The sequence below is a fragment of the Lolium perenne genome, chromosome 6 (genome assembly GCF_019359855.2).
Source record: "Lolium perenne isolate Kyuss_39 chromosome 6, Kyuss_2.0, whole genome shotgun sequence".
NCBI classification, from domain to species: domain Eukaryota; kingdom Viridiplantae; phylum Streptophyta; class Magnoliopsida; order Poales; family Poaceae; genus Lolium; species Lolium perenne.
Window position 1 is genome coordinate 104,019,707 of NC_067249.2, and position 21,659 is coordinate 104,041,365.

At 45.0% G+C, this 21,659-nt stretch overlaps 4 protein-coding genes and 1 pseudogene across 6 annotated transcripts; 3 read left to right on the forward strand and 2 right to left on the reverse strand.

Moving 5' to 3' along the window:
- The first annotated feature begins 1,217 nt into the window (after nucleotides 1-1,217).
- LOC127307478 (protein FAR1-RELATED SEQUENCE 5) lies at nucleotides 1,218-5,393 on the forward strand. 3 transcript variants are annotated; one of them, XM_051338204.2, is made up of 4 exons: nucleotides 1,218-1,470; nucleotides 1,617-1,751; nucleotides 2,703-2,765; nucleotides 2,859-5,393. In XM_051338204.2, the coding sequence occupies exons 2-4, from the start codon at nucleotides 1,623-1,625 to the stop codon at nucleotides 5,001-5,003; spliced, it is 2,337 nt and encodes a 778-aa protein (XP_051194164.1). In that variant the 5' UTR covers nucleotides 1,218-1,470; nucleotides 1,617-1,622; the 3' UTR covers nucleotides 5,004-5,393. The 3 variants fall into 3 exon arrangements, with proteins under 3 accessions (XP_051194164.1, XP_051194166.1, XP_051194167.1); XM_051338207.2 differs by having other exon boundaries at nucleotides 1,220-1,470; nucleotides 2,703-2,751; XM_051338206.2 differs by lacking the exon at nucleotides 2,703-2,765 and having other exon boundaries at nucleotides 1,219-1,470.
- Nucleotides 5,394-6,157: 764 nt separating this feature from the next.
- On the forward strand, nucleotides 6,158-10,250 carry LOC127307477 (protein FAR1-RELATED SEQUENCE 5). The gene is made up of 5 exons (XM_051338203.1): nucleotides 6,158-6,418; nucleotides 6,548-6,682; nucleotides 7,556-7,606; nucleotides 7,676-7,738; nucleotides 7,828-10,250. Exons 2-5 carry the CDS (start codon nucleotides 6,554-6,556, stop codon nucleotides 9,949-9,951), a joined length of 2,367 nt encoding a protein of 788 aa, XP_051194163.1. The 5' UTR covers nucleotides 6,158-6,418; nucleotides 6,548-6,553; the 3' UTR covers nucleotides 9,952-10,250.
- A 584-nt stretch (nucleotides 10,251-10,834) lies between these two features.
- Nucleotides 10,835-12,188, reverse strand: LOC127307473 (peroxidase 57-like). Its single transcript, XM_051338201.2, has 2 exons — nucleotides 11,927-12,188; nucleotides 10,835-11,820 (listed from the first exon to the last, which is right to left on the reverse strand). The coding sequence occupies exons 1-2, from the start codon at nucleotides 12,152-12,154 to the stop codon at nucleotides 11,059-11,061; spliced, it is 990 nt and encodes a 329-aa protein (XP_051194161.1). The 5' UTR covers nucleotides 12,155-12,188; the 3' UTR covers nucleotides 10,835-11,058.
- A 1,534-nt stretch (nucleotides 12,189-13,722) lies between these two features.
- On the forward strand, nucleotides 13,723-15,930 carry LOC127307476 (uncharacterized). The gene is made up of 3 exons (XM_051338202.2): nucleotides 13,723-14,192; nucleotides 14,266-14,834; nucleotides 15,903-15,930. Exons 1-3 carry the CDS (start codon nucleotides 14,067-14,069, stop codon nucleotides 15,928-15,930), a joined length of 723 nt encoding a protein of 240 aa, XP_051194162.2. The 5' UTR covers nucleotides 13,723-14,066.
- Nucleotides 15,931-17,946: 2,016 nt separating this feature from the next.
- On the reverse strand, nucleotides 17,947-19,479 carry LOC127307474 (peroxidase 57-like; annotated as a pseudogene).
- Nucleotides 19,480-21,659: the final 2,180 nt, after the last annotated feature.

Here is a 21,659-nt window from a genome sequence, read left to right on the forward strand (position 1 = left end):
CTCCAGATCTTGATCATTCATTGCTTAACACATAAGCTAGAGCATGGCTAATATTGAGTTCCACATAGGAACTCCATCTTCATTTCTTCTTCTTGATCATATCCCATATATGTCTTTAAATTGATGATCTTGATGCCAATACTCAAGGTATATCTTTATCTTCATGGCATCCATACTTGAATCCAACATATGGACTACAAGTAGTACCTATGGAATATTCCTTCATATAAACTCAATGAAAACATTAGTCCATTTGGGTTGTCATTAATTACCAAAACCACACATTGGGGCAATATACCCTTACACCATATTGTCTGTCCAACCCTCAAATAGATTTAGAAGGCTTGCTGTCAGTCAAAGCACAAAGTTTTATTTTGGCTTCTTGTTATGGACAGATTAAGCACAAGGCAGCTCGAGACGAAGAATTTCTCAATTGTAGATAATTCTTGCCCTATGTGCAATGTTCATCCTATGGAATCAAGGAGCCATTTGTTCTTCACTTGCCCTTTTGCGCAGCTTTGTTGGAGATACCTCTGCCCTTCTCGAATCATTCCACCTCCAAATGTCCCTATTATTTCCTTCATTGAGAGTCTTAAAGCTACCATTCAACAATTTTTCTTTTTGGAACTCATTGTCCTGGTCTATTTGGATTAGCCGCAATGACTATATTTTTAAAGGAGAGGAGTCAAATATTTACAGAGTGCAGGCAACGTTCAAGAGTGAGATGGCTCTTCTCCTTCATAAGGCTACTAGGAAGGCTTATGCTGGCATGAAATCCTGGTGTGCTGCCTTTGTATAAAAGGTTTTTGTACGATCTTTCATTAGTTAGCCTTTCCGAGCTTCTCTCAAGCTCAGTTTTGTATTTGTTGTAACTCTTATAAACCAAAAATCAATAAAAATTTGCAGTGGGGAAACCTACTATGCAGCTTCAAAAAAAAAACTTAAAAAATGAGGAAATCCACACGGAATTTTTTGAGATATATTTTTCTCTAATTCCAGAAATAATACCCCAACTTTCATTTTTTCAGAAAAAGCCCACCACGGATTGATCCTTGTGTGGTAAGTTGTTACCATTACACCCATGTACGTGGTTGGGCTTAGACGATCTTTCTCTTCTTCTATTTTTTTATTTTCTCTTGTTTTCCTAAACCTAATACTGTAGTACTACCTGGACCAGGGCCCCGGCCTCCCGAGGGGCGAGGGCCCGGGGCGGTCGCCCCTTTGCCCCCCTTCTGATGCTACACGAGCAACACAGCGCAAGATCCCTTTTCCGCGTCCATCTGGGTTCTCTATCCAGCAGGCGGCCGCCACACAACTCTCCCCCGCTTCTCTTCCCCATCTCAACAGCACCAGCTCTACAACGGTAGCCTTCGTCTTCCCGTCCAGGCCCAACTTCCTCCTCTCCTCCTGGTAATTTGGATCTAGTCCCGTCCGCGGCAGACCCACCCTTCTGATGCTGATATCTACGAGGTATATACCCAAGAACCCTAAAGCCATTCTTTCCCCCATTATGTCAGTTGCTTTTGATCCAGGTGCCAAACCCCCAAATCGTATACTGTCTGCTACCGATTTTATGATGTATTCATACATGAATGAACCTAATGGAATCGTTGCAGTTTGTAATGGCAGACATGGTTACAGAATTGGACAAGGCAGGGGCAGGGAAGGGAGAGAACTCCACAAAATCGACAGAGACATACATTGTACCTGAAGATGATGGTTCTTCTCTACCAAATTTTCCTAGTGAAAAGGTATCACTTGAACATATCTGTCAAGCGTTTGTGTGCATTCACAAATACTGCTGGCCAACTCGTGCGACTGCTAGTTTATAGAATGTTATGTCACGTTGGCAATCTTTTTTTAATTGACGGCTTATTGGGATAATGGAATTTAAATGTACTTGGTAGACATCTTAAGTAAATAGTTCAGGACTATGTGACCTGGTGTTACCTATCGACATGGTTTTCCTTTCATTGTAGGTGACACCCATGTCTAATAGTGATGCACATAGAGCAACTTTGTGATCTTGTACCACTGTGGACATAGTGTCCAGTAGGCACCAAGTATTCAGTTTGTGTGGGTGTACGTGCATGTGGGCGTTGTTCGTGTCCGTCCGCGGGTAACATTTGTGCCTAAAAATTTAGGCAGAAATAAACCTAGGCTTGCTTGTCCTGCAACTAAATGAAACCACAACACCATGTTTTCCGAATTACACACTGATTTTGCAGATAATAACTAACCACTAGATGACGTGGCCTGTCAACATACTAATTAGGTCTTCTGTCAATGTTATGTATTTTTGTGTTATTTGAGTTTTTTTAATGTCCAGAGCAATTTGGCTAGCAGAAATTTAAATGTACTTGGTATATGGCATTTTTCTTTGTGTTGTTTGACTGGAGGAAAGATTTCTGACTGATAATCATTAGTACATGTATGTTCATATATGGCACTTTTCTATTTCACGAGTCGTCCCATCATACCACATTGAAACAAATTATTACCTAATGATTTTTATGTAGTTTGAGTTGGAAAAAGAATTCGTGTCGTGAACTATTAGTGTATCACTCTTTGTATTGTTTGACTGTACGAAAGAATTCTGACTGTGAATAATTAGTATGGTGTACATTAATGTATGGCATTTTTCTGTTTCATGTGCCGTCCCACCATTTGGCGTTTATACAAATTATTAATACCTAACATAGGAACCTGTTGGCCAACAATCAATGATAGAAGGAAGACTAAAACCAGCTGGTAATAATTATCAGGTCCGCCAAGCAAGGAAATATGATTATGTCACACATAGATATCTGAATATGGCATTGCATGGCGCTAACCATAAGTTGTTGATTGTCATGCAGGAACTATCTTCTGATAGAACTGAAAAGAGTACAGAAAAACTACTGGCAGATGAATGGGATAAACAAAACAACTCAGTCGACCATCCACTGGTAGTGCAGCAAGCTGAAGAACAAAACCAGTTGCATGATAATGTGGAAAGCCATGAAATGGTAAGCAACAATACCAGCAGTGGAACTGATTCAGACAGCAGCTCAGGGAGTGACTCAGATAGTGAAAACGGAAAATACTTTTATCCTAAAATTGAGCTATTGGAGACTGCAAAACAACCAGAGCCTGGAATGAAATTTCAAACCCTTGAAGATGCGTACGGATTCTATAGTACATATGCTCTCCTAAATGGGTTTGAGGCAAAGCGTGGTACAAATTATATGAGAAAGAAGTTTAACCTCGTATGCAACAGGAATGGTAAACCGAGGGCAACTGATGACCTGATCAGAAAGCGGAAGAGAAAATCTATACAGAAGACAAATTGCCAAGCAAAGGTGATAGTGAAGCTCATTAAGGGGGGCCAATGGGAGTTCATAACAGTTCGTAATGAGCACAACCATCCGCTATGTCCAAGCGCTTCCCTGACAAAATTCTTCTTGAGCCACAAACACATATCAGCTGAAGAAAAGTCATTTCTAAAAATTCTGCAACGAACTAGGATACCTCCCACTAAAGTGATGAAGATTTTTAAGAGAATGAGAGGCAGTTCTGGAAACATACCATTCAAGAAAACAGATCCAGTCAATTCACTTTGTGCGGAACAACATAGAAAGGAAATCTCAGATGTTGAAAGAACGTTAATGTACTTGAAGGAACTGGAGCTTCGGAATCCGGGTTTTTGCTACACGAAGCAAACAGATGGAGACAACATAGTTCGGAGTATTCTCTGGACTGATGGAAGATCGAGGATGGATTATGAGATTTTCGGAGATTTCTTATCGTTTGATACTACCTATACCACAGAATGGCATAATATGTCATTTGCTCCAATTATTGGAATAGATAACCACGGGAGAACCCTCTTGTTTGGATGCACCTTGTTACATGACGAGAATGCTGAAAGTTACAAATGGATGTTCCGAACACTGTTGCATGTGATGGGAGGAAAAATGCCAGGATCAATTATAACAAACCAGGATGAAGCTTTGGCAAAAGCAATTGCAGAAGTCATGCCACAAGTAAGGCACAGGATTTACAAATGGGATGTAATAGGGAAAGCACAGGAAAGGATAGCAGCCTTCATAGCAGAAAGAGGCAACCTAAAAGCAGAGTTGGATAGCTTGGTTGACAACTCACTGACAGAAACAGAATTCGAAGAAGGGTGGGGTGCACTCATCGAGAGATACCATGCAAGTGAAAACGAGTACCTACAACTCATGTGGCAAACGAGGAAAAAATGGGTGCCTGTTTATTTCAGACAAGATTTCTATCCATTCGTTGAATCACATGGACATTGTGAAGGGATGAACTTATTATTCAAAGACTACGTGCTTCCTAACGACAGAATAGAGAAGTTCATTGAAAGATATGAGGAGATACAAAAGAAGATACTAAGAACGGCTGACGAAGATAGACTGCAAACGGGAACTGTACCTTCATGCTTCTCATTGCAGCCAATCGAAAAGCATGCGGCTAATATTTACACAAGGCCAATATTTCTGAAAGTGCAGAGAGAACTTCTTCATTCTACTGCATTTAACGTGCAAGAGGTACAAAGAGGGGCTGTTTACCGCCTGGACAAGGTTTTCAACTACGAGAATCCAGAGTTTGATAGAAATAGCTTTGAAGTGATGGTTGAATCTGGCACCAAGGCATTCAAATGCCCGTGTGCAAAGTTTACCAGGGACGGGATACTGTGCTGCCACATATTCCGACTTTTCACACAGTTTGGAATCAATGAAATACCAGGGCAGTACATAGTGCCCAGATGGACCTACAAATTCAAAGAAGAGAAGGAAAAGCAGTACAAGGAAAAATGCTTAGTGAAGACGGACAATACAGCGAGATATGCAACGTTTATGAGTAAAATGGCCGACCTTGGCAAAAAAGTATGCAGCGATGACACAAAATACAATGCATTCGTGCTTGAATTGGATAGGATTCAAGAGAACTTTGCAATGGAAGAAGGTGAAAATCCTGAAAATAATGTCAGCTAGACATCAGGTGTCGTTGAGAAGAGCAGGCAATAGAAGCATCGGCATCAACTACAGGGCAGTGTCCCCCATGTATATTGCGGCGCAGCTGAAGCTGTGTCTGGCATGCATGAATCAGGATTTGCAGCAGCAATGGTCCCTAGAGAACTAGGAGAATACCCATATGCCCAGGATGAAGTAGTATTGAGATGATGTTTATTTAGTTTATCTAATAAGATAGAGATAAGAGTCCAGAAGAACTAGATAGCATGCCTGTTGTCTGTTAGATAGACGCTTGTGAGCTATATTTGGTGAATCTGTTTGACCCTGCAGTTCATGTGATTTTTTGTGCAGTTTGTGCTAAATGCACTGTGGCCTAATTGCAACAAGTCTGATATAACTTCTGATCCAGCATTTTCACAATTGTCTTGTACAACCTTTTCTTCGCATGCTCTTCTTTCTCGCTGAACTTCTTTATGGTCTACTCTATTGGCCTAATGAGCATTGAGTTTTTTTTTTCTTTGAACTTCTTTATGGTTTCCGCTAGTTGACACGGCGTTTTGGCTCATAGGTGGATCTACACCTACTAGTGAAGATAAATTTTAAATGTATTTTAAAATGTTAAAAGATTTCAAATAAAATTCCTAAGTGTGCATCTAGATATCCTATGTTCGCTCACAAAAGTTTTGCATGAAAAAACATTTGGTGTGGCATATTAAAAAACACACAAATAAATGTCTCGTGAATAACTTTTTTAAAGCACCATAAATTATCTTTTTCGCGCAAGCCACAAAATATAATATTTTTTCGCGACACTTTGTGTGCAGGCATATAATGTGTGGAAGTACACCCTGAATATTTTTTCAATTATAATTTAAAATAGTACTCTATGAGGGAAAATGGATTTCCTCTAGTCTATTGCTCGTAACTTTGCTTATTATATCCATCTCTTGAACTAGATATACAGTACTTTGGATCGAATCCATTGTGGGTTTGGTAAGTGCGACTATGTGGAAACTTTTATAGCGCAACATGCGAATAATCTCACTTGCCAGGTTAGCTGCCACGGTGGCACACAGGAACACAAGGAGGGTAACTCTGTGCACCCATTGAGTTAAGTGGTGGACGTTTGCTCCATAGCACAAGCTTTACAGGACCAACACAGCACAAACGAAGGGTTACAGGAGCAAAGCGGCGCATGAGATCCCCTTGTCAACCTCTCCTCCTCCCGCATCTCGCTTCTCTATCCAGCAGGCGGCCGCCGCAGCGCTCCGTCCTCCCCATCTCAACACACTCCAACGGTAGTTTTCTCTCGCCGTCCAGACCCAAACCCTCCTCTCCTCGCCAATCCCTCTCCTATCGTATCGTCTTGGGGATTCGGATCCAGTCCCCTCTGCGGCGCGGCGGCCGGTATTGACGAGCAAGCGGTTATCTACAAGGTATACACAAAAAACATCTTGATTTTACCCTTTCTTCTATACCGTAATTTCTTTGATCGAGGTGCCAAACCCACAAAATGAGAAATAGCGAGCTTCATAGATGAAATGAACTTGATGGAATGGTTGCAGTTTGCCATGACAGGAATGGTTGCAGAGTTGGAAAAGCCAGGAGCAGATACATCAAACGAATCCGCAAAGAAGAGAGGGATACACATTGTAGACGGCGATGAAGGTTCCACTGTACCAGAGTCGGTTAGCAAAAAGGTATCACCGGAACATGTCTATATAGTTTTCTGTGCACTCGTCAGTTAAAAAAATACTAGTTTATGGAATGCTAAATCCCCTGATTTATGTGTATCATATTTTTTTTTATTTAGTGGCTTACCGTACAACATGAATTTAAATGTATTCTGTAGGTATTTTAAGTGAATAGTTCAGGAACAGTACTGCTATGCTTGTTGGTATACTTATATTCACGGGGGTTTCCTTTCGATATTGGACAACACTCAAGCCTCACAGCAATGCCCTAGTTTCCAGTGGGCGCCTTGACAGTTGACACCTAGTCTTATACCTGTGTTGTTTCTGTCCGTATGTGAGCTGAAAAACTAGGCAGAAATAAATCTTGGCTTGGTTGTGCTGCAACTGTAGTAAATGACAACACTAAGTTTGCACTGATTTCATGAATAATAACTAACAACTGTGGAATCATGTGTCCGTGACGCAGTAGTTAGTTCTCGCATCGTGACTGTTATGCATTTTGTGTTGTTTGGTTTGGGGAAAATTATGACAGAGAACAATTAGTTTGTATAATTTGTTATATGTTTCGAGAAATCATCCTATCATACGGCAGTGAAACAAATTAATTTGAACTCATGTATCCGACAGAAGAAGTCTCTGTCTCAGTTAATCACAAGTCTTATATCTGGTTTTAAACCTACTTCCCTTTTTCTAATGTTTGTTAATCACAAGTCCTATAACTGGTCCCACCAGATAGACCGTCATATATTTTTCTTTTTTATCCAATTAATGTGGGATTTTCTACTGAGACTACAAGTGACATAGATATAAAGTAGATAAATAAAGTATCTTTTGCCAGTATCATGATTACATGGTATATTTCACATAATTTTATTGCAGGCCAGTAAAAATACTGTGGAAACAATGATGCCTGCAAGTGAGTTGAGTAAGGTACTTAAGCAACAACTTTACCATTTTCCTCAATGGCTTAATGCCTGCTATTAATAATACCTTATACAGGAACCTGTTGGAAAACAATCAATGGAAGAAGGAAGACCACCATCAGCTGATGATAATTATCAGGTTTGCAAACCAAACAAAACATAATTTATGCAACTTAAGTATGGCCATTCGAATACGACATTCCACCGTAGCTTATTATTGTTGCGCAGGAACTATCCTCAGATATTATTGAAAAGAACACAGATGGACTATTAGCAGATGAAGTGTATGAGGAAACCAATTCAGTCGTCCATTCACTGCAGCAAGCTGAAGAACAAAACCACCTGCATGATAATGTGGAAAACATTGAAAAGGCAAGCAATAATACAAGTGAAAGTGATTCAGACAGCAGCTCAGGAGGTGACTCAGATAGTGGACTAGGAAAATACTTTTATCCTAAATTTGAGGAATTGGAGACTGCAAGAAAACCAGAACCTGGAATGAAATTCCAAACCCTTGAAGATGCACACGGATTCTATAATACATATGCTCTCCTAAATGGCTTTGTGGCCAAGCGAGGTTCAAATTACAAGAGAAAGAAGTATCACCTAGACTGCAACAGGAGTGGCAAACCAACACTGACTCAGGACCCTAACAAGAAGCGGAAAAGAAATTCTTTTGAGAAGACAAATTGCCAAGCAAAGGTGATAGTGAAGCTCACTAAGGGACAATGGGAGTTCACAACAGTTCGGAATGAGCACAACCATCCGTTATGTTCAAACCCTTCTCTCACGAACTTCTTCTTGAGCCACAAAAACATGCCAATTGAAGAAAAATCGTTTCTAAAAGTTCTGCAGCAAAGTAGGATACCTCCCAATAAAGTTATGAAGATTTTTAGGAGAATGAAAAGCAGTTTTGGAAACATACCATTCAAGAAGAAAGATGCTACCAGTTTACAGATTGATGAACAACATAGAACCGAAAACTCAGATGTTCAAAAAGCGCTGAAGCTCTTCAAAGAACTGGAGCTGCGGAACCCATGTTTTTTCTACACGAAGCAAACAGATAAAGACGACATTGTCTGCAGTATTTTCTGGACAGACACAAGGTCAAGGATGGATTATGAAATTTTTGGAGATTTCGTGTCTGTTGATACTACTTATACCACAAATAGGCATAATTTGCCCTTTGCTACCATTGTTGGAATAAATAACCACGGGAGGACCCTCTTGTTAGGATGCGCCCTACTACATGATAGGAAAGCTGAAACCTTGAAGTGGATGTTCCAAACACTTTTGGAAGTGATGGGAGGAAAAATACCAGGATCAGTCGTGACAAGCCAAGATGAAGCTATGGCAAAAGCAATTGTAGAGATCATGCCACAAGTGAGGCACATGTTTTGCAAATGGGATGTAATGGGGAAAGCACATGAAAGGATAGCAGCCTTCATGGCAGCAAGGGGTAACATAAAAGCAGAGCTGCATAGCTTAGTTGACAACTCACTTACAGAAACGGAATTCGAAGAAGGATGGATTTCACTTATGCAGAGATACAATGCAAGTGAAAACGAGTACCTACAGTTCATGTGGCGAATAAGAAAAATCTGGGTCCCTGTTTATTTCAGACATGATTTCTATCCATTTGTCCAGTCACTCGGATGTGGCGAAGGTACAAATTTGTTATTCAAAGACTCCGTGCTTCCAAAGGACAGCATAGAGAAGTTCATCGAAAGATATGAGGAGATACAAAAGAAGACGATACAAACGGATGACGAAGATAGACAGCAAGCAGGAACTGTACCTTCATGCTTCTCATTGCAGCCAATAGAAAAGCATGCATCTAATATTTACACAAGGCAAATATTCCTGAAAGTACAGAGGGAACTACTCCATTCTACTGCATTCAACGTGCAGGAGGTACAAAGGGGGGCTGTCTACCGACTGGAGAAGGTTTTCAACTACCAGAACGCAGAGTTTGATAGAAAATATTTTGAAGTGCTAGTTGAACCTGGCAGCAGTGCGTTCATATGCCAATGTGCAAAGTTTGCCAGAGATGGAATACTGTGCTGCCACATATTCAGGCTCTTCACACAGTTTGGAATCAATGAAATACCAGGGCAATACATAGTTCCCAGATGGACTGATAAATTCAAAGAAGAGAAGGAAAAGCAGTACAGGCAAAAATGCTTGGAGAAGACAGACAGTACAACAAGATATGCCATGTTAATGAGTAAAATGGCTGACCTCGGCAAGAAAATATGTGGTGATGGCGCAAAATGCAACACATTTATGCTAGAGTTTGACAGTATTCAAGAAAGGTTGTTAATGTCCCAAGGAGAATCCTCACAACAGTGACAGTTAAACATCACGTCTTCTGGACTAGGGCTCAGGCAACAGGAGCATTTATCTAACTTTGTCCATGTCCAGGTGAATGCTCTTGTCCAGGATGAAGGATAATAGTAGTTAGCATGGTTTAGTTTATTTAAGTAATTTAGAGATGAGAGTAGAGGAGAACTGTAAAGTCAAGGTGGAGACATAGTTTCGAGAGTTTATTCATGCCAGTAGATCATGTGATAGATCTGGCAGCACTGTGGGAAATGCTCACGAGGCTGAAATAATCCCTAATCGTTGTTTCTCGTTTTGTTTGACCTTCAGTTAGCATGTCTGTCTTTTAGCTTGCCGCTCAGCCTTGATGAACATTCAAATTGATGTCGCAGTCAGCTTCAGTTTGATTTGACCAGTAATATGTGAGACATGCGTCTTAAAAACGACACCGCTGAAAAATTTCAAATAGGAATACAACTGTATAATTCTTTGTTGCACATAATGTACGTTTGGTCAAAATTAAATCTCAATATCTGTACGCGCCTTGTAAAAATGACAAAGCATTTTTTTAGATGAATGAGTTTATGCATTTTGATACTGTGAAAGTGGGAGAAAAGATTAGAACGAGCTATTGGTAGAGCTTATGAGACCATAAATTATACTACCTCCGATTCATAATAAGTGTCGTGAACTCGTTTTAATTTGAACGAAACCACGACACTTATTGTAGGTGGGAGGAAGTAAATTTGATCAAATTCTGCATGCTAATACAATCTGCATATGGAAATGGAAGCTTTCGGGCACAAATTCTGTTAGTGTTAGTCGAATAACATCTTGCAACAGATTGGAAGATAGGGGTTCATTAGAAATGTACAAATGATACTCAAGATCTCTTATATGCGACATGAACATATGCACCAACACAATAATGTCCTTCATTATCTTCATCACACAGAAAAGAACATACAACCTTGCACGTTATTACAAATAAGCCCCAAAACAAATGAGTTGACCATGGGATCAAAATTAAGTACTCCTTCAATGTGACCAAAACCAGAATCCAGAAAATGAGGGGGGCAATGGAATAAATCCGCCGGCCTCGCACAGGAGCGTGGTTGGAGACGAACAAACGATCGATCAGTTGAACCTGCTGCAGACCTTGCGAACCTCTCCCTGCGTGCCGGTGAGCACGTTGATCTCGCTGAGCTTGATGAGCGCCTGTGGGAAGAGCCAGGAGAAGTGGTCTGTGTTGGCGAGCCTGTCGACGTGCCACTTGGTCGAGGAGCCGTTGGCGTAGAGGTTCTGGTCGACGGAGAGCACGCCATGACGTCCCTGCAGTCTCTTGTAGTAGCTGTTGTCAATCCTAGAGACGCTGGACTGGGTGTCCAGGTACAGGATGTTGTTGTCCGACGAGGCTGTGTTGGGGCACACATACTTCTTGTACACGGCGACGTCGTCCGAGTGCAAGCTCGGGTCCGTCGCGCCGGTCTTGCCGCCGTAGCTATAAAGACGTGTCTTCTTGATCTTGCTGCAGTGCGTCACGCCCACCGTGTGCGCGCCTAGCAGAACCACCATGTCCAACTGGGTGAGGCCGAGACCGGCGAAGTAAGAGGTTGCCTGCGCGGCCGTATCCTCTTCACTTGGAAGCTTCACGTCGGCGGCACTGGACCGCCGTCTGTCCCTCCGCCCGGTGCGCACAGAGTACTTCTGCACACCAGCCAGAGCGGCGGCGTCCCTTGTGGCGAGGATCTCGATGTCGGAGCAAGACACGACGCCGGGACACCGCTTCTCGAGCTCCATCTTGATAGTCGCGATTAGGTCGTAACCCTTCACGCTCAGGTTCGGCGTTGCCGTCTTCTCGGACCCCGGACCATCGATCAAAAGCCCGCCGTCGCAGCCCTACATCACACATATAGGTAATTTATGTTCGTCGACTTATGCATTGGGCAGAAGATCAATGGCGACGTGCATACGCAATTGCAAGCACTAGAACAGTATCACGTACATTGATGGCACACTCGTGGAACTGCAAGCGCAGGAGCTGGGCAACGATTGCGGCGTCACGGCCGACGCGGGTCTTGACGAGACCCTGCACGATTGTCTCCACGTCATTGGCGCCACACTTGCCCGTGTAGAACCCATTCTTCAGCTGCGCGAGGCCGCCGGTGGCCAGCCCCAGCACAGAGATCGCCACCACTAGCAACACCGCCCTCGTCTGCGCTGCTAGGGCCATTTCGCTGCGCCTACCTTGCTCTTGGAATGGCTGCTTTGGCTATGGGGGGTGTGAGAAGCTAATTGCGCATGCCAACCATACTTATAGTTGCTTAATGAGGAGATGGCATGGTCACGCACTCACGCTAGCTATCTTGTAGAATTTTGTTTGGTCATGGAGAGCACGTATACACTCGGCCTGGATCGTTTTCTTTGTTATATTATGTAGCTGTGACTGACATAGTATGAGTATTCATCGGTGTTTTTCTAGTTTTCCATCCATGGCATGAAGTCAAGGTCTTTCATGAACCATCAACTTGCCTCTCTCAAAGTTGACAAACATTTTTTTTAAGAATACACCCTTGAAGACGTATTAATTATATAAAAGAAATGGCAAGACGGCAGATACAACGCTAAAAGGCTACAATTTCACTCACCCAACACGATGCAACGCTGGGTGGGAAACAACACACCAATAAAAACCTGATGATAAACGATCCGTCTTGCCCAGCTTCCAACCACGAATGGCGAAAAGGAGCAAATGATTTGAGGACCACGTCACAAACCAAGAACAAAGCTTTAATTTAGCAGAGGAATTTTAGTTGTCAGTTATCCACGGTTTCTTCAGAGTTACTAAGAGCATCTCCAGCCGCGTCCCCCAAAGGGATTTGGGACGCACCGGACAAAAAATGCTTTTCAGCCGCGTCCTCCAACGCCCATTTTTGTCCGGCGCGGCCCGATACGGTGTCCGGCGCCCCGAGCCTGTCCCCGTCCCACAGGAGACGCACCGGGGACGCCGGACACACCGAAAAGTGAGGCGAACCGACGCGTCAGCGGCTCAGTGAAAAATCGTCTCCCACTCCCGCCAAATCCCGCCCCTCCCGCCATATCGCGCCTATCCCGCCGCGCATTTCTGGCCTCCCCCGCCGCCGATTCATTTCTCCTTTCCCTGCCGCCGATTCATTTCTCCTTTCCCCGCCGATTCGTTTCTCCCTCCCGCCGTCCACCCGCCGCCGCTACCTTCTCCCCATTCCATGACGCCGCCGGTAGCCCCCAAGAAGATGGCCAAGAAAGCGGCCAAGAAGCCGCCGGGCAATGCGACGAAAGGGGCGAAAGCGCCGATCGCGAAGCCGCGGAAGACGCCGGCCCCGATGAAGAGGCCGGAAGGATTGACCGATGATCAGTGGCATGAAGACTGTCTGCGCCGGAAGATGTCGACGGCGGAGCGGAAAGGGCGGAGGGCGGCAGAGCAGGAGAAGAAGGCTCTGGCGGCGCGCCAGCACCAGCACTTAATGGCCGGGTGTCTCGCCACCACCAACGCGAGCCCATATAGTACGAACATGCCGGTGTACGTTCCGGGAGTCTTCTCTCCGTCGTCATCCGCCTTCTACAACGATGCCCCCTCCGGCACTTCCGGGTGCGTGACGCCTAACTTGTCGCCGCACTACCAGGATGCGCTGCCGCATGGCGGCTTCAACCCCAACAACCTCTACTCCCTAGCGTACGAGCAGCGCGAGCCAGGACCCGGTGCGGACGGTGACCCTTTCACTGGCCGCAGGGGGCCGCTCGAATTCGACGGCGCCGGTGCTGAGGGTGCTGAGGAAGAGGAGGACGATGAAGAGGAGGGGGTGTAGGACGAGGACGACGACGAGGACGAAGAGGGCGGCGAGGAAGAAGACGAGGAGGGTACCGGTGACGATGATCTCGTGGAGGTCGACGCGGACGGCGTGAAGAAGAAAAAGAAGAAGAAGGCGTCGGGCACACGAGGCCCCAAGTGGACGGCTTTGGAGGATCTTTGTCTGTGCGAGTCGTGGGCGACGGTGAGCCATGACTCCATCATCGGCGCCAACCAAAAACACGGGAAGTATTGGGCGAGAATCAAGGCCGAGTTCGATGAGCGCAAGCTCACCAAGGGCGACTACAACAAAGTGACAATGAAGAGGAGCCAAAAGGCAATGTCGACGCGATGGGCCATCATCCAGGCGTCGGTGAACTCCTTCCATGGATACCATCAGGAATTACTGACCAGAGCCGAGAGCGGCGCCGACCTCTCCCAAATGGTATGACTCTTTCTTCCATAATCTGTAGCGCCTACATTGTGTTCGATGAAATGATTCCGCTTCCTTTGGCTAGTTTGATAGGGCCATGGAGGTTTACGCGAGGAACTCGGATGGGCATAAGCCGTTCGCGCTGATGCATTGCTATAGCAAGCTCAAAGGGAATGAGAAATGGCGGTTGACGCGCCTGTCGCTGTCCAAGGGGAAGGACACCATTGATCTGGACGCGGCGTCGGCAACGTCGGCAGGGCGTCCTACTGGCAACAAGGCTGCCAAGGCCGCCTTGGCCGACGCCGCGTCGTGTGAGAAGACGCATGCGTCGATCACGAAATGCCTCGCGGACGTCTCCTCGACCTTTCTCTCCCGCGCCAAAAAGAACGACGAAAAGTGGGCGGAGCTGCTCAAGAGGCAAGAGGAGAAGTTGGAGCTCAAGAAACGCAGGGACGACATGTCCCTGCTGAGAGCGTCGACAGAGGGAATGTCTCCCCGGACGCGGGCGGCGCACAACTTCTTCAAAGGCCAGATCCTCGACGACATCGAAACCAAAATGGCGGCGGCCGACGCGGCGGCCCAGGAAGCGGCAGCGACAGCGGCAGCAACTGCGGCGCAAGAGCCGGCTGCCGCGTCTTCGACTGCTACACCATCGTCGGCCTACGCGACGGCGGCGGAGGAGACGGAGCATGCACAGCACCAGGCAGATCGCGACGAGGTCGTCGTGATCGACGGGCCTGCGTCGATTCAGGATACGTCGCCATCGACCAACCCCTTCTTCTAATTTAGCATGCACTATATGGTCTATAATATGATCGCCGCTACTCTGATCGGCGGGAACGATCTCTTTTGAATGCAAAATTTGAATTCTTGATTGGGGGCGGCGTTTGGGGGACGCGGCTGGGGAGCGACGTCCCCCAAAGACGGCACGAACAAAACACGTCCCCCAAACGCTCAATCCGGCGCGGTTTGGGGGACGCTTTGGAAAACGCGGCTGGAGATGCTCTAACTGTCTACTTGTTGTTGCAGCTATGGGGGAGGCTGTTGTGCGGGTGGAAGGACACATCTGGGATCGACTTGTCCATTGACAGATCGATTACTTTGTTTATGTATCTTTGGCTTTTGCAGGCACTTTTGTCAATTTTTATTCTACTATTTTATAATATTATTGTGCCAGCGGCGCATGTACTAGTTCATTATAATTAAGATGCTTCTCATTGACCTGTGCGCTTCTTGTATAAAATGACGCATAAAGTCTGTTCTTACAGAAGAGTTCACTAAAGAAAAGAAATACATAGACGAAACATTTTTTCCTTTCTCACATTCTCACGCACCACAACCTTTCTGGGCTATATTTCTGACTTTTCATTGTGTGGTATAGCTAGCTAGCAGATAGATGGTGCGGTTCAACTTTTTCTACTACGTACTTCCTCCATCTCATTATATCTGTCTTAGATTTGTCAAAATTTGAATGTGTTTAGACACTAAATATCTAAATACATCCAAATTTTGATAAATCTAAGACAAGTTTCATGAAGAGAGAGTATTATACTGAAACTGTATATTAGGGTGAAGAAATGGGCTCCATATCGTACAATGCACTCCTAGATTTGTTATGCATTGGTCATAGAAGAACATTGGTTCTGCATTAGTGGGTTTGCACTAACCAACATGATTGACCCTCACAGACAGACTGTTAACGCTTCATTGATGCCAACACAGGTGGGTAGTACTATCTTTTACGAGGTAAATAGAGGTTGTGTTAAATGGCAAGTCCATGTTCTCTTCAATTTAATTTCCTTCTATGTTTGACTATTTAGTTATTAGACCTGACGAATTTTTTTTGAAAAATCAAAAGTAAAGTAATTTTTATAAAATATGGAGACGCAAAAACAATACAAAGAAAAAAATAAAATATAAGGACAAATTAAGGAGAAAAACAGTAGAAAAAAATCTCACAAAAAATAAGAAACAAAAAGGGTAAATGGAAAAATTAAATTAAATGTTATTGGGCATGGCCAAAAAGCGACGTTACCAGTGTGTAACTCACTCTCACTCGAAGGGGAGCTCGGGGTTAGTAATCTGTGGGAACCGCAAAATGCATTATGCATGATACTGCAACACAATATGTGATTGCACACTAGCATAATATGTGTTTTTTTGGGCTGGTTTGTTTTTTCTGATGATAGGGGTCTGTAGCGGTATGTTGGGAGTACATGATGGAATTGGCAAATTTCTCCTTTTCAAATTATATTTCTTATATTTATTTATTTATTTATTTTATAAATATGTTTATTTTTATATTCACAATTTTTTGCTATTTTTTTCTAAAAAAATGTTCATGATAGAAACTATTTTCGTCACTGCGTAGAATTTTTTTGTTAAGAGTATTTCTTATTTTGAGCCACCAAACAAAAATACAAGAAAAACATGTTCATGTGCGTGAATGAATATTTGTATGACATTAAATTGTGTACCTACTGTAACATTTTTTACAACTCATATAAATATTTTATATGATCTACATGGAGAACATTTATAAGTGGCTGAAATTTTTATATATTACATAATTAATTTTACATAAAGTATGTTTACATATTTCTTACCAAACTTGCATACATAATAAAAAATTATGCATATACTTTAACAAATATTCATGTAAGAACAATATTAGAAGTGAAAAATAAAAAATACGTGCATTTTACACACAAGAGGAGTTCTTACAAAAGAAAATAGAATTGGAATAGCTAAGATAATGGAAACTAGAAATAAAATATACAAAATGAAACATGCAGCATAAAACCTCCCTACCTTATCGGGCCGGGTCAAGTAGTACTGGAGAGTGTAAGGAAATACTCGTCATTACCCTGAGTAAGTGTTGATCTTGAATTTTTTGGCACCCACAACATGGTGATTATTTGGGTTGAATGGTTTACGCCATTCCGTTGAGTTGTGTTGTAAAGTGGTACATGATATGTTTCTTGACATTTTGGTTTAACTCTTGGATTGAGCACCTATCTTACAGATTGTTTTGAGTGATAAATTTTGTGTAGAATTTCCCGTGAGGTGTGATAATTTAGGAGCCTGCCAGCTTACGACACATGTGGTTACATTTGATTTTGCAAAAGCCCACAGTGGTGTTTATTTGTCCGTAGTCATTTAGTTGTCGAAAGCTGGAGGAGAGAAGGCTTAGGCCCGAGCAGAACAAGAGGACGAGATTAATCGCAGCTCCAGATTTGGTGCACCCATGCTCGCAGCGCGCAGTCATCTCGCTCTTTACGTGCCACAAACATAGGAAGATCATTAACACAGTTCAGGCGACCAATAGCGAAACACAACTTAAGACCGTTACCAGTAGCAAACAAGTCACATCTTATATGCCTTGTACTTGTTCAAAAAACTGGCCTCGCCTCTTTATTCGTCCCCTCATATCGCATCTAGGTAATGTTCTTCAGGTGCATCATAGGGGCTTCGTGTTGTGCCCTAGTACGGGCCTCTTACTTTTATCAATGGCAATGCATTCGGCATGCTTCAGAACACTTATGTGAGAAGAGTTTCATTCCTAGGATCATATATAAGAAAATCGATACCGTGTCTATACACCTTGATGTTTCATTGCTTTAACTCATCGAGGTGATTTCTCGTAGTAACCTTTCTCATCATCACCATCAAAACTCTAATAAAAATCATCTTTATGTGAAAGAATCCATATAATAATATTGCAATACCAATATCAATCGAAATACAAAAAAATACTGCATGTGAGAGGAGCCATATAATTATATTGCATGTGAAAGAAGCCATTTGATAATATTGCAATACCATTACCATTACACGTTATTACACAACGCCGTTATGCCAAACACAAAACAAATAAATTGAACATGGGATTAAACTTCCTCTTAAGAAAAAAAACATGGGATTGTCCTTAAGTAGTACTCCCTCCATCTAAAAATAGGTGTCTCAACTTTTTCTAGATACATATGTATATATGACTAAAGTGCGTCTAGATACATCCGTATCTAAACAAAACTAAGACATTTATTTTTAGACGGAGGCAGTACTTCAAATTGACCAAAAACAATATCCATAAAATAAGGAAAAAAGGAAATAAAGTGGCGACGCCTGCCTTAGTCGTTAGTTGTCACACACATGTTTGGAAATGGTGATGATCGATCAGTTGAACCTGCTGCAGACCTTGCGAACCTCTCCCTGCGTGCCGGTGAGCACGTTGATCTCGCTGAGCTTGATGAGCGCCTGTGGGAAGAGCCAGGAGAAGTGATCTGTGTTAGCGAGCCTGTCGACGTGCCACTTGGTGGAGGAGCCGTTGGCGTAGAGGTTCTGGTCGACGGAGAGCACGCCATGACGTCCCTGCAGTCTCTTGTAGTAGCTGTTGTCAATCCTGGAGACGCTGGACTGGGTGTCCAGGTACAGGATGTTGTTGTCCGACGAGGCTGTGTTGGGGCACACATACTTCTTGTACACGGCGACATCGTCCGAGTGCAAGCTCGGGTCCGTCGCGCCGGTCTTGCCGCCGTAGCTGTAAAGACGTGTCTTCTTGATCTTGCTGCAGTGCGTCACGCCCACCGTGTGCGCGCCTAGCAGAACCACCATGTCCAACTGGGTGAGGCCGAGACCGGCGAAGTAAGAGGTTGCCTGCACGGCCGTATCCTCTTCACTTGGAAGCTTCACGTCGGCGGCATTGGACCGCCGTCTGTCCCTCCGCCCTGTGCGCACAGAGTACCTCTGCACACCAGCCAGAGCGGCGGCGTCCCTTGTGGCGAGGATCTCGATGTCGGAGCAAGACACGACGCCGGGACACCGCTTCTCGAGCTCCGTCTTGATAGTCGCGATTAGGTCGTAACCCTTCACGCTCAGGTTCGGCGTTGCCGTCTTCTCGGACCCCGGACCGTCGATCAAAAGCCCGCCGTCGCAGCCCTACATCACACATATAGGTAATTTATGTTCGTCGACCTATGCATTGGGCAGAAGATCAATGGCGACGTGCATACGCAATTGCAAGCACTAGAACAGTATCACGTACATTGATGGCACACTCGTGGAACTGCAAGCGCAGGAGCTGGGCAACGATTGCGGCGTCACGGCCGACGCGGGTCTTGACGAGACCCTGCACGATTGTCTCCACGTCATTGGCGCCACACTTGCCCGTGTAGAACCCATTCTTCAGCTGCGCGCGAGGCCGCCGGTGGCCAGCCCCAGCACAGAGATCGCCACCATTAGCAACATCGCGCTCGTCTGCGCTGCTAGGGCCATTTCGTTGCCTAGCCTCTCTTGAAATTGTTTCTTGTCTCACTGGGGGGCTGTGAGAAGCTAATTAACTAGGCCTAGCTTACTTATAGAATTATAGTTGCGTAATGAGGAGATGGCATGGTCACGCACTCACGCTAGCTACCTTGTAGAATTTTGTTTGGTCATGGAGAACACGTATACACTCGACCTGAATCATTTTCTTTGTTATGTAGCTGTGACTGAAATAGTATGAGTATTCATCGGTGTTTTTCCAGTTTTCCATCCATGGCAAGAAGTCAAGGTCTTCCCTAACCCAACAACATGTCAAAGTTGACAAACATTTTTTTTTGAATACAGCCTAGAAGTGTACTAATCATATAGAAGAAAGGCTATGACGACCGATACAACGCCAAGTAAACTACAACTCCACACACCCAACACGATGCAATGCCGAGGGGCAAACAACACACCAACAAAAACCTGTTGATAAACAACCGCCTTGCCCACCCTCCAACCACAAACGGCGAGAAGAAAGAGCACATGTTTTTAAGACAGCGTTATGAACTAAGCAAGACATCAGGAAAGTTGAAAAAATTGTCAGGAACAAAGCTTTAATTTGAGGAGAAAATTTCAATTGTCAGCTGTCCAACGGCTTCTTCAAAGTTACTAATTGTCCATGCAGCTGTGGAGGTGGCCGTTGTGCGGGTGGAAGGACACGGGTGGGATCGACTTGTCCATTGCCTATTGCCAGATTATTTTGTGTACTAGCACAATGCCCGCGCGTTGCTGCGAAAGGGCAAGGTTTGTTGATCTTATACTTGTAGGTTCTATTGTGTGAACATGTCCATGCAAAATGATGCATTTTGTGCCGCACTTGCAGAAAACGCTAAGTTTTTGGATCTATATCCAAGTTTCAGTTGCATGTTGTTGAATTATAAATCAAAAGATCGCCATGAATTACTACAAATTTGCCAATGTATTGAAAAAAAAACGAGGTATTATTTCGTGTAGGTACTTATTACACTTGTTGGGTTGTCACAACTCACAACAAGCAGCAAAGGCCAGCAGCTTTACGATGGCTAATCGGCCTTCTTTAAACATGGCTACACCAAGCCAGCCTCACAATTCCTGCTTAATTAGCTCACCCTCAACACTGAGCGTCACCTCCCGGATCGCTAACCGTCCAATGAGACCGATTAAAGTTGTCTATCTCGGGTTAACACTCCGGTCCAACCAAAAGAGAAAAAACACTCTAGGAAGGATCATCAGCGCCGTCCTCTCGTGACTCCAGCCACCCTGCGTGTCGCGCCATCCTCCCATGACTCGAGCCACCCGCGCGGTGCCGGTAGCACCGCTGCCCTTGCCAGCAGCGATGTCGGTGCCTTGGCACCTGCGCCCCCAACCGCTCCCCAATGGCTTGCAGCAGATCGGTGTCTCTGTCCTCAAGTGAGTCACGACCGTTGCCAGGGAAGATGTCGTTGTCTCGTCGCCGGAGAAGATGTTGTCAGATTGTCACCGGAGAAGACGAGCCTCACGTCCGTAGCTTGCAGCAACGGCGGTGGCCGCATGTAGCAGTCGCTGCGGCCTGAGGTAGCAACGTCGACGGCCTGATGTAGCAGCGGCAGCGGCGGCGTCCTGAGGTAGCAACATCGACGGCCTGATGTAGCAGCGGCAACGGCTGCATGTCGCAGCGGCGACGGCCCGAGGTAGCAACGCAGGCGGCCGCATGTATCGACGGCGAGGGTCTGAGGTAGCAACGGTTGCAGCCGCGCCCGCCTGAGGTAGCATCGACGAATTCGATGTTGGCCCTTGTATCATCGAGGGTGGCCGGTTGCAGCTCCGGCCTCGGTGCCTTGAAGCAAACCCGTGCCAGCCTTGAAGCACCCGCCGGCAGTGAGCGCGGACACCTCGACCTCGCGGACGACGCCGAAGAAGCCCACAAGAAAGGTCCCGGCGCTGCCGCGATCTCTGTCAATGAGGATTGGCGGGCGGCGCTCGAGCTGCGATGCTGGCGGCGGCATGAGGTAGCAACGTCGACGGCCTGATGTAGCAGCGGCAACGGCCGCATGTAGCAGCGGCGACGGCCTGAGGTGGCAGCCGCATGTAGCGGCGGCGGGGTTCTGAGGTAGCAACGGTTGCAGCCGCGCCCGCCTGAGGCAGCAACGGCGGCAGCCGCAGTTAGCATCAGCGAATTCGATGTTGGCCCTTGTATCATCAGGTGTGGCCGGT